Below are 16846 nucleotides of genomic sequence, written 5' to 3' on the forward strand. Positions count from 1 at the left end.
TGGCCCGCACCTCGTCTCCGGGCGATAACCTAGCGCCGCGGCTGAAGGACTCGTGCTCCGCATCGGCGCGCCGCTTACCGGCGTCCCGTACTGACGAATACGCGCCGACGTCGCGAACCCCTGCCGCCCTCGCGCCGCCCGCGACAAAGTGCTTCCCTCTAGAGGCGCCTTCCCTTGCTCTGCCCTGCCGACCATCCCCATACAGCTCCACCTCCGGCACTTGGCCCTCCTCCTCCTCCTGCTCGCGATCGTGCCGCGACCGTTTGCGCACCGCGTTCAGCGAGTTGCTGCGCCGCATATGGTGCTTATCAAACCGAATCTGCCGCCGGACGAGCGGGTCGATTTCGGCGAGCTCCACCCCGTCCGGCACAAAGGGCCGGAGGTGACCGGCCCGGACCCACTCGCCCGAGCCGTCGCTGAACCGCAGCGAATCAATCTTTACGGAGGCCAGCTCCGGCGAGGCGTGTGTGTAGGAGGTGATGCCCTCAATGTAGAAGCGGCATGGGAGCGTGCCGCGCCGGCGCGACCTGTTGAAGGGGCCGTCTCCCGCCGGGTTGTGGGCGCGGTTGGAGTCGCTGCACTGGGGGAGGCTGGACCGAATGTACGCCACGTAGTCGTTCCAGCAGACGTTCTCTGGGGCGGTGTCGGCGTTCCTGTAGAGCGCTTTGTGGACCGCCGCTGCGGCCTCCGTAAAGGAGGTGTAGCTCTTGATCATATCCTCATGGGGCGCCTCGATGACGTCGGTCGCCCCGAGCCGGAACCAGTCCCACACCCGCACGCGCAGCACGACCCTCTTGAAGCGGCCGCGCTCGCGCTCGAGGTGCAGATAGAGGTTCCGTTCAGCCGCACCATGGCGTTCCCCCGGAACTTGTTTTTTTTTTGTTTTTTTGAGCTTAGCCTTCGATGTTATGAAACAACGCAAGGCGGACATGGCATATCGCTCTCGGGCTCACAGACATCCCTCACACCCGTCGCACACCCGCCGCCCCCGCGCGCGCCCCACCCCGGCCGGGAGAAAGGGGAGTGACAGTTTGGGATGAGCAAGCCCGAGTATGTTGAGTCCTGGCTCAACAACGCAGATAACAAGAGGGGGTGGTCCGGCTCACAAGTCCGGCTCACGCGCCTCGAGCTCGCCATCTACCGCACTGAACACTTCCGCCCCCTCGCTCCCAACCCATCCACCCCGCCCCGGGCCGCGTCGCGCGATCTCGGGCCGCGCGATCTCGGGCGATCTCGGGGCCGTGCCGCGCTATCTCGGGCGATCTCGCGCTATCTCGGGCGATCTCGGGGCCGCGCCGCGCTATCTCGGGCGATCTCGGAGCGTCGCTCGCGCGGCGTCACACCTGCTCAAAAAAAGGAAGGGCCTGGTTGGAGCCACGGGGCTCACGAGGACGTGCTCGCTCGGTTCTCGCCGCCTCGCCCTGCGCCACTTGGGCCGGTGAGGCGGCGCCCCGCGCGGCGCGTCCCTCGCCCCGTCACGCCGACCCCTGCGCGTACCGCTCATCTTCAGCCCTCTCGGGGTTACTCTTGCGCTCACGCAGGGGAACCCGGCGGTACTCCCTTCCCCCCACCTCCGACGGGTTAGGTCGGTTCTGCGCCCCTTGGCGCCTGTGCATGGCACATAATAGTTCCCTTGTACTCTTCGAGGCAGAGCTCTACAGCTCTAGGGACCCTACAGCGCTCCACAGCTCTACAGCTCTACAGCGCTCTCTCTACACTCTACATACTCTACACCCTCCCTCAGACCAAAAAAGCACGATTCTGAAGTTGGGCCCTCAGGCTGCGCATTTTGTATACCAAGGCGGTGCCCGGTGCCGAACCTGTCGGAGAGTGTGCAGAGCGCGGCCGCAGAGCTTCCGGAGAAGGTTTTTGTGTTGAGCTTCCGCGCCGCCTGCAGACCATGGGTTTGTGGCCCTCCCGGCGGCTTCCAAGAAAAAAGAACGCAAACTAGCACTCGAACGCGGGCGTTCGGGAAAAAAAGCCGAAGCCGGGATGGGGAGGACGGCACGCCACCACAAAGGGATTTCAAGGGAAGAAGGCAGCCGAGGAGAAGAATTTAAAGAAAAGCCTCGCGGAGTCGAATCGGCTCGTGCTGCTCTTCCGGGGGGGGGATGCACGACGACACCGATCAAAACGGAGCCAGGCTGCGTCCGACGGTGCCGACGCCGGACCATGTCGACCGCATGGTCCGGCCGGGCGTCCGTAGCATCGTCAGATATCTGGGCGATCGCCTGGGCGGGAGCCAGGCGATTGCAGTTTGGCGCGCTCTGGAAAAGGAGTGCGCGAACCATTCTTCCCTGGGCCGGCAGCTTCTGCAGGTGCTCGGAGGGCGGCTGCGAGGCAGCCCTGCCGACGCGCAAGCGAGGCTAATGGACTATGCCCGAGCGCTCATCGACCCACAATTTTCAGGGTTGCGCGCCGTTGCGGAGCGCCTTCACGCCTCTGACAAGTCTACGGCGCGAGCATTGTGCGCCGCCATGACACCTCACGCACGTGTCCACACCTCGCCCTTTCACACCTGCCACCCACGCACAGGGAAGAAAGGGCCGCCAAGCTGGACACGGAATATGTCGAACTGCTCCTTCTCGACCTCCTCGACACGGCATTGGCGGCGGCAGTAGCAAAGGACGGGCCGTTCAAGCTCCCAGGCGAGAGGCCGGTGGCTTTGTGTGCCATATGCCTCGGGACGCACTCGAACAGTGCGGCTCCCCGGCCGAGTGGCTCAGGGAGCGCTCCGACGTGTACCACACCCGCAAAGGGCTCACTCGCGCCGGTCGGCTCGCGGCTCGAGGCTCGCGGCTTTCACGGTCCGGCCGGCACAGGGACGTCATCTGCTCCCACCGGGGCACCCAACGCTAACTCTCCCACCACCTGTGCTGTCGACAACAAGGCAGCCACCTCTTCCTCCAATGTCGCCTCTGCCTCGGAGGACCCCGAAGCCGCCGCCGCGCCAGAGCGGGCTATGTGTGAGTGGGTGCAGATGCGCTGTTGTGAGCAGTGGGTGTGCGAGCCATGCTTTCGCCGCTGGAGGTGTGCTGGGTGTGCGGCATGCCTGTACTGCCACAGTGCAGGCCAGGGCTTCACCCTGGCGAGGGTTCCGGGCCACGTCGTGAGATGAATATTTTATGGCGGCCCTTGGTTTCTTTTCACTGGTATTTTCTCCCTTGTCTCTCTCCATCAGCAACCAGAAGAGTAGCCGCCACCGAATCGCTACTCGTGTCGTGCTGCTACTCTTCTCGTGCTGTCGTGCAATTTCGGGCCCGGGGTTGTGCCTGAGGGTTGTGCTTTTGCGGAGAGAGAGAGAGATTTTTGAAAACCAACTCTTCTCTCCTGCTTTTGTGTGCATGAGACTTGAGAGTGATGAGAGATGAGTCGCACAATTTAAAGAGACAAACAAATCTCCCCCCCCCCTCTCTCTCTCTCTGGGGCATGCTCCCTTATGGGGACTTACCATCAGGCCGCCTGTGTGAGCCGTGCTCTCACCACCTCCATCGCCTCTGCCTGTGGCATGCAGCGCCACCACCCCTCCTTGAGCACCTTCCCTGTGGCTGCGGCGCGCGCCTCGAGCGCCTCCTTGATGCGGTCAACCTCTCCCGAATACCTGTCATGGACCGTCGCAGCAGGCACATTCTTGACAGCTCCACTGTCATGCTCACGTCCACGTGCTTCAAACGCCGCAATTGCCTCCGCACGCGGCTTGGTGAGCTGCAGCACCTCAAATCGCGGCGACTCGAGCAGGGCGGCGAGCACGTCCATCTTGACAACTTTGGCCACGGTGCACGCCTCCATGATGACCAGGCTCGGTGGCTCATCTATGCCGTGCTCCTTGAGCACACACGGATCGCCACGCAGCAGCGCGGCCAGGAACTCACAGCACTGCGGAAGGAGGAGGTCCGTCCCTCCGGTGGGCGGGACCCGTCACGAGGTGCATGGGCGCCTCCTCGCGGGCGTCGGCAGGACGCCCTCTACCGGACTCCTCGCCGTCGCTGTGGCGCTGCGGATGTGCGCACACGTGGAAGTCTACGGCTTCGGTGGGCGATCGAGCAGTTCTTGCTACTAAACTACTACGACTGCTCGCGGCGCAACGCGCAGTACATCAGTGCCAACCGGTTTGTCGCCGTCCTGCACCGCGTGGGCGGTGTGCTGGCGTCTCTTCACACATGCGATATTGACTGTGGGTAGGTCACGGCTGCACAGCTTTGAGGCGCAGATTGACCGTTTGGGCTGCTGGAATGCGAGCGGCAGGCTGAGGCTTAGGGGAGAGTTTATGTATGTAAAGAGTGAATGCAGTCGAGAGGACAGGGGAGGGACGCGGCCAGAAAGAGGGCGGGCGCCGAGGTTCGAAAGCTTGCTTGAAGTGTTGCTCAAAATGTTTCGTATTACTCCGTTCCCAGTGATCCGCGCCAAAGCGTCTCGGTTCTCGTTTGCGCTCCCCCTCCCCCATCTTCTGCAAGCCTCCGCGACATGCACACCCATCCTTTCGCCCTTCTCATCACTGCCCCGGCGCCCACACCTCGACCTTCTTGGGCATCAGCTGGATCGACAGGTCCTCTCCGTGGCCTAGGCAGGCTCTTCGGCAGGCGTCTTTACCCTTGCCCCAGGTAAAGACGGCGCCGTCGGCGGTGATGGCGAGGCTGTGGACTAGTCCAGCCGACACAGCGACGACGCGCTGGCCAGACAAGGCCTCCATCTTCTTTGGAAGCAGCTGCTCCTGCAGTTCGCCGTGGCCCAGTCGGCCATAGGTTCCACAGCCCCAGCTCCAGATGGCTCCGTCGGCGGTGATGGCGAGACTGTGCACGCCTCCAGCCGACACGGCGACGACGCGCTGGCCAGCCAAGGTCTCGATCTTCTTTGGCAGCAGCTGGTCCTGCCTGCCGCCGTGGCCCAACTGGCCGTCGTCTCCACGGCCCCAGCTCCAGACAGCGCCGTCGGCGGTGAGGGCGATACTGTGGAATGCTCCAGCCGACACAGCGACGACGCGCTGGCCAGCAAAGGCCTCGATCTTCTTCGGCAGCAGCTGCTCCTGCTCGTCGCCGTGGCCCAACCGGCCATAGCCTCCATTGCCCCAGCTCCAGACGGCGCCGTCGGCGGTGATGGCGAGGCTGTGGATAGGCCCTGCCGACACGGCGAGGACGCGCTGGCCAGCCAAGGCCTCGACCTTCTTTGGCAGCAGCTGGTTCTGCTTGTCGCCGTGGCCCAGCTGGCCAAAGTCTCCATTGCCCCAGCTCCAGACAGCGCCATCGGCGGTGAGGGCGAGGCATTGCAACCCTCCAGCCGAGGTCACGACGACGCGCTGGTCAGCAAAGGCCTCGATCTTCTTGGGCAGCTGCTGGTCCTGCCCGTCGCCGTGGCCCAGATTGCCTCCATAGCCCCAGCCCAGACGCTGCCGCTGGCGGTGATGGCGAGGCTGTGCCACTGTCCAGCCGTCACGCTCATGGCGCGCTCGCCGCCCAGCGGGGAAGGGAGGCGTGTCGGCGTGTTGAGCTGCGTCACGCCCTCGCCATGTCCGAGCAGTCCTGGCATCCACCTCTCAGCCTTTCCGCACGACGAGAGCCGCCCCTCGCCGTCGATGAAGAGGCTGTGCTGAAGGCCTGCCGCCGCCCTCATCGGCGGGTTGGACTCGCACAGCAGCGCAGCGAAGCACAGCCACCGCACGGCGCAGCTCTCGCCCTCTGGCTGCGCCGGCAGCTCGAAGCCGCGCTCTTGTGCCCACAAGCGGATGGCCTCCACCGCAAGCGAGGCGTGGAAGAGTAGCGAGACGGCTGCGACGCGAGCGATGTCGGCGGGGTCGCAGCGAGAGAGGGCGCGCAGGAGGAGCTCCGCGGGGAGGTCGAGGAGGCGGGCGGGCGGCGGCGTGCCTGGCGAGGGGGCGGCGGTGGCGGCGGTGGCCAGGCGGCGCGAGCGGCGGCGCGGCGGGGCAGACATCGCGAGAAAAGAATTTTACAACAAAACTCCCTCGCACGACACTGGGCACAGGACTGGGCACGGGACTGGCTCGCACTGGCATTAACACAGGTACACCACGGGAGCCGCCTAAGCGACTCCTGCGAGGGTGGCGAGGCACTTAGCTCCGTGCACCCGCCCACCCCCGCCACAGGCAAGCTCATTCACAATCTGCTCTGCGATTGCCGTGTGAAGAACGACTGAGATGCGCTGCTTCTGCAGCCCCAGCCAGCTCTTGGTGGTCCAAGTCACCTCATCGAGGTACTGGGCCCGCGTCAGCTTGTTCTGTAGTACGTCCGCCGCCTTCCTGAGGATCTCACGGACCCCCTTTCCGAACCCGCCGAACGATTCGAACAGCAGCAGCTGCACTTCGACGCCCTTGTCTTCACTGGCGTAGCGATAGTCCCCGCCGTAGGACGGTATGCGGCGGTCGCCGCCCACCACCCTGCCCCCCCTGGTATGCCAGCGCCCGGTCCCTTGCCCTCTCTCGCCCTTGCTCTTCCTCTCCCCCTCCATGCCGCCCCCCCGGTACCCCTCCCCCCCCCCCCTCCTCTTTTCCCCCCCCTTCCCCTTCCCCCCCCCCCCCCCTTCCCCCCCTCCCCCTCCTCGCAGTAGGGCCCATGCCCCTCGACCATGTTCCGGTAGAATGATTCAGTGTTGCCAAAAGCGACAAAAGCGCCCTTCCGACCGTGCTCCCCGCTGCTGCTGAGGGGACAGACGACTTTGACGTCCCCGCAATAGTGCGTGCCGTGCGAGCCAATGTTGTCCGCGTCCACGTCGGGTTGTTTGTTGTAACTCTGACCGAGGTGGGCTTTCGGCTCCATTCGCACAGCGGTGCCCCACGCGGCGCGCAGGGCGAGGATGAGGCGTCGAAGCGTGTACTTGTGTCTCGTGTTGTGGCCATGCTGCGGTACGTTGACAGCAGCGTCGCCGAGCTCGTCGTGGGTCTTCCCATTCCGAGTCTTCTTGCCCGCCGCCGCGGCCTGGCAGGCCACGTCGAGGGGGAGACCCAGGCGGCGCTGCACCGTAAGACGCATCGCCCAAGTCTCCATTCGCATATCATCCCGCATGGGGATGGCGTTGAGGAAGGCGCCGGCGCCATCCTGGCTCACCGCCACGAAGCGGACTGCCTCCCGCCAAGCCGCATGCTGCGCCCGCTCCCTGCCCCTGGCCTGCGCCTTGCCCTTCTTGCCGCGAGGAGCAGACCGCGATCCCGCGGAGCCCTCCTGCCTTAGCTCGAGGGCGAGGTCGCGCCAGTTCCTGTTGTGGACCACCGTCGTGAAGCGCCGCTGCGCCTGGTGTAGGAACTCGTGCTTGGACGTGAACTCGGCGAGGGAAAGAATTTTAGCGCGCAACCCGATCCCGACAAGGGTGGGCGACGGCTAGCGCACCACACTCCTCTCCTTAAAATCCCTGTGTGGTGGCGGCGTGCCGTCCTCCCATCCCTCCCTTGGCTGTCTGTTTTCTTTCTTTCTTTCTTTCATCCGGCCCGCTGGGTGCGCTTCTCAGCTCCTCGGCCCTGGATGTGAGGCTGATGACTGCACTCCAAGTGCTCCAAGTGGCGTGAATCCCTCTCTCGCACCAGCACACAGGTTCGAGGCAAGACGAAAAAATAAATGGATCGGGCGGCAGCGGCGAACTGGCAGCGGCCGGGCGAACTACCTATCGGTCCACGACTGCATATCCACGACCAACCTCCCCGGATTATCGCTCGGCAGCGTGGGAGCGCCCATCGCCGCAATGGCGCCCTCCACGCGCCCTCGCAGGTCGCTGACCTGCGCGGCGCGGCGCGACTTGCCCCAGCCAGTCACAATGATGAGCCGGTTCGGCTTCGGCCGCAGCGCTGGCACGCGCTCCTCCAGCCACCACCGCAGTGCCGTCTCGCCCGCGCCCTCCGAGTGATCGTGCAGGTCTAGCACCGGCGCGCCGGCTTCCCACATCTCTACCTCGGCATAGAGGCCACGCTCACAGCCCTGTAGCCACAGCTCGCGAGCAATGGCCGGCTGCGGCGACGCGACAGCGTCCAGCACCGCGTTGAAGGTGATACAGTCTGGTTCGACCGACCTCAGCGCCTCCTTAAAGAGCCTCAGCGCCTCATCAGGCCATTGCGCCGCCGCGCACGCCTGAATCGTTGCGTTGAAGCTGTACACGTCTGGTTGCAAGCCGTCCTCTCGCATCTTTTGCAGCAGCGACAAGGCTTCATCGCACCGGCCAGCCTTCTCGCACGCAGAGATGGCTGCGCTGAAGCTGACCACGTTTGGTCGCACTCCCGCAGCAGGCATCTCGCGAAGCAGCGACACCGCCTCCTCCCAACGACCAGCCTTCTCGCAGGCTGAGATGGCTGCGCTGTAGCTGACCACGTTTGGCTGCACTCCCGCGCCTGGCATCTCGCGCAGCAGCGACACCGCCTTCTCCCACCGGCCAGCCTTCTCGCACGCAGAGATGGCCGCACTGTAGATGATCACGTCTGGCTGCACTCCCGCAGCAAGCATCTCGTCGAACAGCGACAGCGCCTCCTCCCATTGCCCTCCCTTCTCGCACGCAGAGATGGCTGCGCTGTAGCTGACCACGTTTGGTGACACGCCTGCATCAGGCATCTCGCGCAGCAGCGACAGCGCCTTCACCCTTCTCCCACTGGCCAGCCTTCTCACACGCAGAGATGGTTGCGTTGTAGCTGACCTCGTTCGGCGGCACTCCCGCGCCTGGCATCTCGCGCAGCAGCGACACCGCCGTCTTCCAGTCCTTCGACCTTGCGCACAGGTTGATGAGAATGCTGTAGCTGAAGACGTCTGGCTCGCATCCGGCCTGCCGCATCTCGTCGAGGATGCCAAACGCGCGGCGGCGGTCTCCGACCCTGGCGTGAGCCGAGATGAGCTTAGTCCACTCCTTTGTGGTCCGCAGCGGCAGCAGCCTCGTCTCCAGCCGCGCCACATCCTCTCGATGGCGGCACCGCTTGAGATCGGCAAACAGTGCGCCTCTCTCGCCTCTCTGGCTGCGCGGTTGGGTGCTGAGCAGCCTCGGCAGTGGCGGCAGGGACGGCTGTGCGAAGCGGATACCTGCTGGGATCGGCGCTCGTGGCGTGGTGACGGCCGCGAGTGGAGATGACGCGCGTCGTGCCGCGCGGAGCAGCATCTGTCTGTCCAGACCAGTCAACCCTGGAGGCGGATTAGCGGGGTCTGTCCGACTCGCTGCACGGTTGGCTGCGGCGCTCCGGCGCAAGCGGTGGAGGCGCAAGCCGACGCTCGAGAAGTGGCGCCACTCTGCGTGGCTGCCCTCCGGCCTTGTCCTTGGCTCTCCGACATCGATCGAGCACGCCTGTCCGACGAGCGGCTTGCCGTGCGGGTGGCTTTGTGTGGCTCTTGTCGAGAGCGTTTTGCGGCCCGCCGGGTGAGAGAATATGTGTCGTCTGATGTGTCACTGTGTACGTCATATCAGTCTTGATAACAAGCACGGTCGATCCGTCGAAGCGATATACTCGTCACGTCACGCTGGACGGCTTGCACGGAACTCTGTGCCAGCACACACAGGAAGAGCCGTACGGCAAGAAGAGCTCGATAGGGAGCGAGAATCGTCAAAGGTGCTCACGCAGGTTTCGGACGTCCGTCCTGATGCGGTCAGTTCCCCCCAGGTTTGATCGCGCAGGTCTCAAAACTCGTCGAGCACTCGTAGCCTTTCTGCGACTCTCTGCGTGCTGCCGGCTCGGGAAGAGCAGATTTTGCAAGATATCTCAACGAGATCCGACATCTGCGCGGTCATTTTTGGAGTGATCTTACCGCGTCATGACGGAGTCTTGATACCTCTCGGAGCACCTCTAACGGTTCTCGCTCCCTATCGAGATCTTCTTGCCGGATGGCTCTTCCTGTTTTGCGGGGCGCGCTGAGCTCTGTGTCAAGCTCGAAGGGCAACGGAAACGAGTGCATCGCTTCGATAGACCGACTGTGCTTGTTACCAAGACCGATCTCACGTACACAGTTACACTCCAGACGTCCTGTACTCTCCCATCCGACAACTGGCAAGACGCTGTCGTGAACCAGCCGCTCTTGCGGCAGCCGTCAGCAGAGACCGAGCGCATCGGGCGAGTGGAAATCGAGATGGCGAGCCGGTCGTGGGCCCGGACGACGGCGCTGGAGCGACAGATTTTGGCTGAGGCTCCGAGGAGGCGAGAGCGAGCTCTAGAGGTGAATCACGTGTTTTGGCTCTAGGGCCAGCTGGGCTAATCCTGGGCTCAGTTGGCTGGGCACCGCAACGAGTGGCCAGATTTGCAGCGGCTTAACAAAAAAAATCCACGAGCAATTTCAGATTTTTGGCCCTACACAAAGAATTTAATGAATCAACTCAAACAGGTGCGACGGCGCGAAACAAAAGAAATCGAGCGCCGCTCCCGCCTCCACCTCAGCTAAGCTGTCGCGAGCATGCTGGCCGACACGCCGGCAGATGATCCGCAGGGCGAGGCGGCGCCAGCCGAGGAGGAGGAGGAGCCGATCGTGTACGACGGTCCGCTACCAGCCGACATCGCCGGCACACCGTTTGCCATCTTTCGCGCCGTCGACATCTGGGAGCGGCTGGCCTCGCACCCTGACACGCGGCCGCACGTCGCCGACTCGGGCTTCCGCGCGGCGGTCGAGCGGCTGCGCGCGCTCGACGGGCAGGCGGCGGCTCGCGAGGTGATGGAGGACCCGCGTCTGGCGCAGGCGCTGATGGCGATGCAGGGCGGGAAGGACCGGCTCAAGCTGCGGGAGGAGGACATGCTGCAGGCCGAGGTTGGCGGCCGCATGAAGCGGCGAAGACCCAGTCCAGCGGCCGAGCCGGCCCTTCCGAGGGCCTCTCCTGGACAGTTCCAGGAACCTTCCCGCTAGGCGGGACCCGGTGCAGCTTCCTCACCTCGAGCGGGCACACGGGCACGCGACGGCGGCGGCGGCGAAGGAGGCGGGCAACGCGCACTTCAAGGCGGGCGAGTACCCCGACGCCGCCGCGTGCTACGCGCGCGCGCTCTCCCTGGCGGCCGACGGGGGCGGAGGCGCGGCGGCGAGGGTGGTGCTGCACTCAAACCACGCGGCGGCCTTCCTCAAGCTGCGGCGGGGCGGCGAGGCGCTCGCTTGCTGCGAGGCGGCGCTGAGGGAGGCGGAGAAGGCGGCGGCGGAGAAGGCGGCGGCGGAGAAGGCGGCGGCGGAGAAGGCGGAGAAGGAGGCGGCGGAGAAGGCGGAGAAGGAGGCGGCGGAGAAGGAGGCGGCGGAGAAGGCGGCGGCGGAGAAGAAGGTGGAGGAGAAGGAGGCGGCGGGTGTCGGCTGTGCGGTGCTAAGCAAGGTGCAGTACCGCAAGGCGCTCGCGCACGAGATGGAGCGGCAGTGGCCCGAGGCGCGGCGGGCGATGGAGGCGGCCATCGCCGTCGACCCGGAAGGCGCGAGATCACTCGAGATCACCCGAGATCACTCGAGATCACCCGAGGTCTCTCGAGATCACCCGAGATGACCCGAGGCCCGCCCCACTCAAGCGCGAGCTGCGCCGCATCGCAATACCGCACCACCCACTGGACTGAACCCACACTGGGTTCGATACTGTGGAGGTGCGGGACTAGGCGCGCCCGCCCTCCTCTCGCGCGAGTTGCGCCGCATCGCGGCGCTCGAGAAGCGCGCAGACGACGACGCGGCCGAGGCCCGAGACTCGCCGAGATTCGCCGAGATTCGCCGAGATTCGCCGAGTCGCCGAGATTCGCCGAGATTCTTCGATGAGACTCGATGCGATTCGCCGAGATTCGCCGAGATTCTTCGATGAGACTCGATGCGATTCGCCGAGATTCGCCGAGACTCGACCAGGTTGAGGTGACCCGGGAGCGCCCGCCCTCAGGCCGTGCTGCAGCGTGACCGCGAGACGGACCATATCTCCCCGTATCTCCCCATATCTCCCCATATCTCCCCTCAGGCCGTGCTGCAGCGTGACCGCGAGGCGCGCGCCGCCAAGCTGCGGGCCGCAGGTGTGTCGCTGCCGGCGGCGGGCCAGGCTCCGGAGCCGAGAGGGAGTAAGCAGAGACTGCTGTCTTGCACCCGCCACTGGAGGAGGAGCGTGCGCCGCTGTATGTACACCGCCTCCCCTCCCCACTCCCGCCTCCCGGTTGTGCCACACCACGCGGAACGCATCTCCATCGCCTCGGTGACGGGGGTGAGCCTCGCCATCCACACCGCAATCGCCGTGCGAAGCTCGCTTCCGAGCTCTCACGCCGCGGCGTAGGGCCGTTAGGGGCCGGTAGAGAACACACAGACGCCCTCGCCCCTGTCTCCGCTGTGTGCATGCGATGCGATGCGATGCGTACACGGTAACGAGGCCCTCAAGCTTCACCACGCAGGCCTCGGAGGCGGCGGCGCCGACGGCGCTGGCGCGCTCGAGTCGCGCGGCGGCGACGCGCGGATACCTGCGCGAGGTCCGACTTTTCGCACTGGGCTGGCCGAGAAGGGTGAATTCTTCACCATTCCTTGGCACTGGACAGGTCGACTTCTCGCACTGGGCGGCGGGCTGGCTGGCCGAGAGGCTGCGCGGGCTGACGCACACCGAGAGGCGAGATCACGCGAGATCACGCGAGATCACACGAGATCACGCGAGATCACGCGAGATCACACGAGATCACGCGAGATCACGCGAGATCACACGAGATCACGCGAGATCACACGCGACCACGACTACTTTGGGAGATTGTGGGGCGTGATTGCCGGGGGAGCGTGACGAGATTGCGCTGGAGAGAGCCGCTGCGGCTCGCGGCCAGTTAGTCAGCTAGTCGAAGAGTTCATTCACACGTCCCACAGGCGCGCGGGCGAGTCAGTTAGTTCGCCACTTGAAGTTGATTCACATGCACATGCACACGCACATGCACATGCACATGCACATGCACATGCACATGCACATGAACATGACAACATAACATATGCATACACATATGCACATGCACATGCACACGCACACGCACACGCACACGCACACGCACACGCACACGCACATGCACACGCACATGCATACATGCACATGCACATGCGCATGCACATGCACATGCTACATGCACATGCACATGCACATGCACATGCACACGCCCCACAGGCACGCGGGCGAGAGCCACTGCGCGACGCTCGTGGTCAAGGGGCTGCAGCCGTCGCAGAGCGAGGTGCACGCGTCGGTCAAGCTCAAAGGCGAGGCGCGCGCGCTCTTCTACGACCTCACGCTCGTCATCGCGTGGGAGGGGTCCGCCGTCTTGCGCAGCCGAGGCGGAGGCGGAGGCGGCGGAGGCGGCGGAGGCGGAGGAGGAGGAGGCGGAGGCGGAGGCGGCGGAGGCGGAGGCGGCGGAGGCGGCGGCGGCGGGAGAGGCGGCGGCGGCGGGAGAGGAGGAGAGAACGACGGCGGGCACCGGATGAGCGGCGTGTTGCGGCTGTTCAACATCGGGCAGGCGACGCGGCAGCAGCCTGAGATGCGTGCACGACACGTCCCTGACATGCGCCCGACACGTCCCTTGCAGGAGACGCGGTACTCCCCGGGCGGCGACAAGGAGACGAGCTGCATGCAGTACTAACTTCATCCATCGGTCCATTAATCAAGTGATGAATTCGTGTCCCGCAGGAGACGAGCTACATGTATGAGCTCGGCTTCCCGCAGCGGCACTTTGGCGCGACCGAGCCGTGGGCGGAGGCCATCAAGACCGAGGCGGCCGAGCTCTTCCACGCGGCGTCAGGCGTGGTGGGCGAGTGGGTCGAGGCGTTCAAGGCCAAGGCCACAGCCGTGGAGCTGTGATGGCCGGCCGGGGCCGGCGCGTGCAAGCATGACACACCGCGCATATTGGTCAGTGACCCCGTACTCGCCAGGAACACCCGCCCACACTATAGGGTCATTGACATTGTGTAGCCCTGCTTAGAAGGAAAAGGTTTACTGCAAGGTCCGTATGGCTCACCGTGTAGTCGGCCCCCACAATGCCTATAAAACCCCAGCCGCAGCCCAGTAATGCATCATTTGTACTTGTCCTGCGGCTGCACCTCAGAGAGCTGGACCAACACTGGCGGCACGCCAGCACCCACCACCGCCGCCCGCACCTGCTCACGCCACACCACTCTCACCTCTCGCCCTCCTCCGTAGCGCCACCCTCGGAGGAACATCACGTCTACCAACCCTACCACCCTGCAGCTCCGACGCCCGCGCCCGCAGCCGCCTGCGCCCCCTCCCCCCACGGGTCCTCCTCGAGAAACCGCTTGCCGCGAGACGAGTAGTCCGCCGCCAGCGCCTCCACCTCCGCCTCGGTCAGGTCGCCCTCCGAGACGTTGAGCAGCGCCTCGCCGCCGCCTGCGCCGCCGCCGGCACGCTCCCGGGTAACCTCGGGGACTCTCGGGGACTCTCGGGTAATCTGGACTCTCGGGTAATCTCGGGTAATCTCGGGTAATCTCGGGTAATCTCGGGGACTCTCAGGGACTCTTGGGGACTCTCGGGCCTTCACCAGCACGCTCCCGCAGCGCCCGCGTGCGCGCAAGCCGGCCGTAGTGGGCGACGAGCGCCTGCAGGAAGGCTCCGAGAAGGCTCCGAGAAGGCTCCGAGAGGGCGGCTGCCGGCCGTGGCGAGCGGCGGCGCCGCGGCGACAGACACGTTGAGCGACTCGGCTATATCTCGGCTATATCTCGGGTGATCTCGGCTATATCTCGCCGCGGCGACAGACACGTTGAGTGACTCGGTGAGGCCAAAGAGAGGGATGGTCGCGGCGCCTGCACCCAAGGGGGGGGGGGGGGGGGGCAGGTGGGCGGTACGCCGTCCTCGCCCGGCGCTGCGACTCGCAACGCTCTAGGTGGACGAAAGGCGTGTGTGGCCCCTGCTAGGAGGTGTGTCACACTGACATGCTAGGAGGTGTGTGTGTGCGTGTGGGCCCGTCCTCCGAGCCAGGAGGTGTGTGGCAACGAGTGACTGATGTGTGGCGGCACCGTCGCAGAAGCGCGCCACCTCGGCTATCTCTCGGCTATCTCTCGGGTGATCTCGGGTGATCTCGGGTGATCTCGGGTGATCTCGGCACCGTCGCAGAGGAGCGCCATCTCGGCTATCTCTCGGCTATCTCTCGGGTGATCTCGGGTGATCTCGGGTGATCTCGGGTGATCTCGGCACCGTCGCAGAGGAGCGCCATCTCGGCGGAGATGCCGAGCCGCTCCGAGCCGAGCACGAGCGCGACCCTCTCCCCAAAGTCGACGTCCTAGGAGTGAGACTGGAGCGGTTGGTGAGCTGCCTAGGGCGGGTCTCTGTACTCCCACTAAAAGGCGCCTCCAGCTTTGCCGTCGCCAGCTGCGCCAACGCCTCGTTGCGCTCGCCGACGATGGCGGCGTCCGCGGCGGCGCGCGCGTCGTGCCACGAGTCGCTGCGGTCGCCCTCGGGCGGAGGGACCGTCGCCACGATCCGGAAGCCCGCGCCGCGGAGCGCCTCGGCGCACGCCGCTGCCGTCTCGTGCCGGTGGACACAGAGCCACTTCTCGCCGCCGTTGCCGACGCCGCGCCGCATGCGCCGGTTGCCGCCGTGCTTGGCGGCGGCGGCGACCTTCTGCGCGACCCGTGGCTGCTGCGAAGGGCGGAGCCCGACGATCTCGTGGACGTGCAGCAGGCCGAACGCCTCGCACGAGCGGAGCACAGCCGCGCGGTTGCCGCTGTCCTCGAGTCGGTCGAGCACGAGTCGCAGGCCCGCCATGCGACCGGCGGCGACGCGGCGGAGGCGGCGGGCTCTCGCGCTGACGTCCGGCTCGGCTGGGGCCGGGGCGGAGGGCGGCGTAGGACCGGACATATATCTTTGTGTAAAACGATGAGCCTGCTCATCCCGGAGTGGTTCGATCCCACACGCGAACCCGAGACGGTGACGGGCGTTGTCTCGGTGGTCTCAGGCCCAGTGAGGTAGTGCATCAGACCTGTCCCGGATCCTGCTGAACAAGCTCCTCTTGTAGCTCGATCGGTCACACCGCCATCGCCGTCGGGGAGAGAGAGGGAGGGGGGACGACACTGCCACGGCAGCGTGCACCTCGATCCTGTACGTGTTTGTTATGACCCCCCCCAATGAACACACCAGAGAGGGAGGGCGAGACGATCGAGGGGTCCCGTACCATGCGGAATCGACCCTATCCAGTGCTCAAGACCGCGACGTCCCAACCCTTCCACTTGCGTGAGTCCTTCGGTAAGCGCGGGTTAGCGCGTCGAGCAGTACCACGCGGCAGGTAGCGACGTCGACATGTCGCCCACCGGCAGCCGGCGCCACTTGTCGCACTTGTCGCAAGCGACCCAGAGGCAACGGGTCGGCTCGCCCTCACAGCGCCGGCGCCTGCGACGCTGAAAGTTCTGCGTCTTGCCGCCCCGGCTGCCGACCGCCTCCTCCACTGCCGCCGCCGCCGCCACCTCCTCCACGTCCCGCCCTTGGCCAGGGGAGTCGAAGCCCGAGGATGGTGCTGTCTCCTTGGCCTCCCTCCCTTCGGCTTCCGGCACCTTGCTGGCGTCGGCGCCACGCACGCACGCCCAAGCGAAAGCTCCCAGGTTCCCGCGCCCAAGCTGCCAGTTCCAATAGTTCTTGATGGCGTTATCCGAGCGGCCTGGCAGCCTCCTTGCAATCTCGGCCCACCGGTTTCCGAGTTCGGCCTGCGCCGCGAGGATGATGCGGTCCTCCCGCTCCGTCCACGGCGTCGTCACGATGGCCGGGTTGAGGTGGTTGTGCCACCGCTCGCGGCACTGCAGGGCGGGCAATGGGCTAGGCAATGGGCGTGCGACAGTGGAAAACTACCGGGGGGGCTGCTGGAGCGCGCCTGCTTGCCGTTGCGGCTTTGGAGGCTCTGGGCGATCAGGGTCCACCGCGGCCTGCCGGCCTCCTGCGCGACAAGCCCGCGCAGCACCGTGTCCTCGTGCTCGGACCACCGCCCTCGGCGAGG

The 16846-nt window shown here is 65.5% G+C and overlaps 6 protein-coding genes across 6 annotated transcripts; 2 read left to right on the forward strand and 4 right to left on the reverse strand.

The window, feature by feature from the left end:
• Positions 1 to 2111: 2111 nt before the first annotated feature.
• On the forward strand, positions 2112 to 2859 carry EMIHUDRAFT_218158 (hypothetical protein; the record flags this gene model as incomplete). The annotated part of the gene is made up of 3 exons (XM_005760031.1): positions 2112 to 2467; positions 2536 to 2667; positions 2823 to 2859. The coding sequence occupies 3 exons, from the start codon at positions 2112 to 2114 to the stop codon at positions 2857 to 2859; spliced, it is 525 nt and encodes a 174-aa protein (XP_005760088.1).
• A 594-nt stretch (positions 2860 to 3453) lies between these two features.
• EMIHUDRAFT_218159 (hypothetical protein) lies at positions 3454 to 3931 on the reverse strand (the record flags this gene model as incomplete). Its single annotated transcript, XM_005760032.1, has 2 exons — positions 3454 to 3825; positions 3923 to 3931. The coding sequence occupies 2 exons, from the start codon at positions 3929 to 3931 to the stop codon at positions 3454 to 3456; spliced, it is 381 nt and encodes a 126-aa protein (XP_005760089.1).
• Positions 3932 to 7958: 4027 nt separating this feature from the next.
• EMIHUDRAFT_52429 (hypothetical protein) lies at positions 7959 to 8778 on the reverse strand (the record flags this gene model as incomplete). Its single annotated transcript, XM_005760033.1, has 2 exons — positions 7959 to 8571; positions 8597 to 8778. Coding segments are annotated over 2 exons (795 nt in total), but the record flags the coding sequence as incomplete, so codon positions are not given.
• A 1577-nt stretch (positions 8779 to 10355) lies between these two features.
• EMIHUDRAFT_106400 (hypothetical protein) lies at positions 10356 to 13337 on the forward strand (the record flags this gene model as incomplete). Its single annotated transcript, XM_005760034.1, has 5 exons — positions 10356 to 10429; positions 10800 to 11328; positions 11863 to 11914; positions 12284 to 12358; positions 13186 to 13337. The coding sequence occupies 5 exons, from the start codon at positions 10356 to 10358 to the stop codon at positions 13335 to 13337; spliced, it is 882 nt and encodes a 293-aa protein (XP_005760091.1).
• A 746-nt stretch (positions 13338 to 14083) lies between these two features.
• On the reverse strand, positions 14084 to 15627 carry EMIHUDRAFT_218164 (hypothetical protein; the record flags this gene model as incomplete). The annotated part of the gene is made up of 4 exons (XM_005760035.1): positions 14084 to 14253; positions 14405 to 14462; positions 14617 to 14666; positions 15195 to 15627. The coding sequence occupies 4 exons, from the start codon at positions 15625 to 15627 to the stop codon at positions 14084 to 14086; spliced, it is 711 nt and encodes a 236-aa protein (XP_005760092.1).
• An 836-nt stretch (positions 15628 to 16463) lies between these two features.
• On the reverse strand, positions 16464 to 16652 carry EMIHUDRAFT_46694 (hypothetical protein; the record flags this gene model as incomplete). The annotated part of the gene is made up of 1 exon (XM_005760036.1): positions 16464 to 16652. A coding segment is annotated over one exon (189 nt), but the record flags the coding sequence as incomplete, so codon positions are not given.
• Between the last annotated feature and the right edge of the window lie 194 nt (positions 16653 to 16846).

This window comes from Emiliania huxleyi (assembly GCF_000372725.1).
Source record: "Emiliania huxleyi CCMP1516 unplaced genomic scaffold EMIHUscaffold_78, whole genome shotgun sequence".
Classification (NCBI taxonomy): Eukaryota; Haptophyta; order Isochrysidales; family Noelaerhabdaceae; genus Emiliania; species Emiliania huxleyi.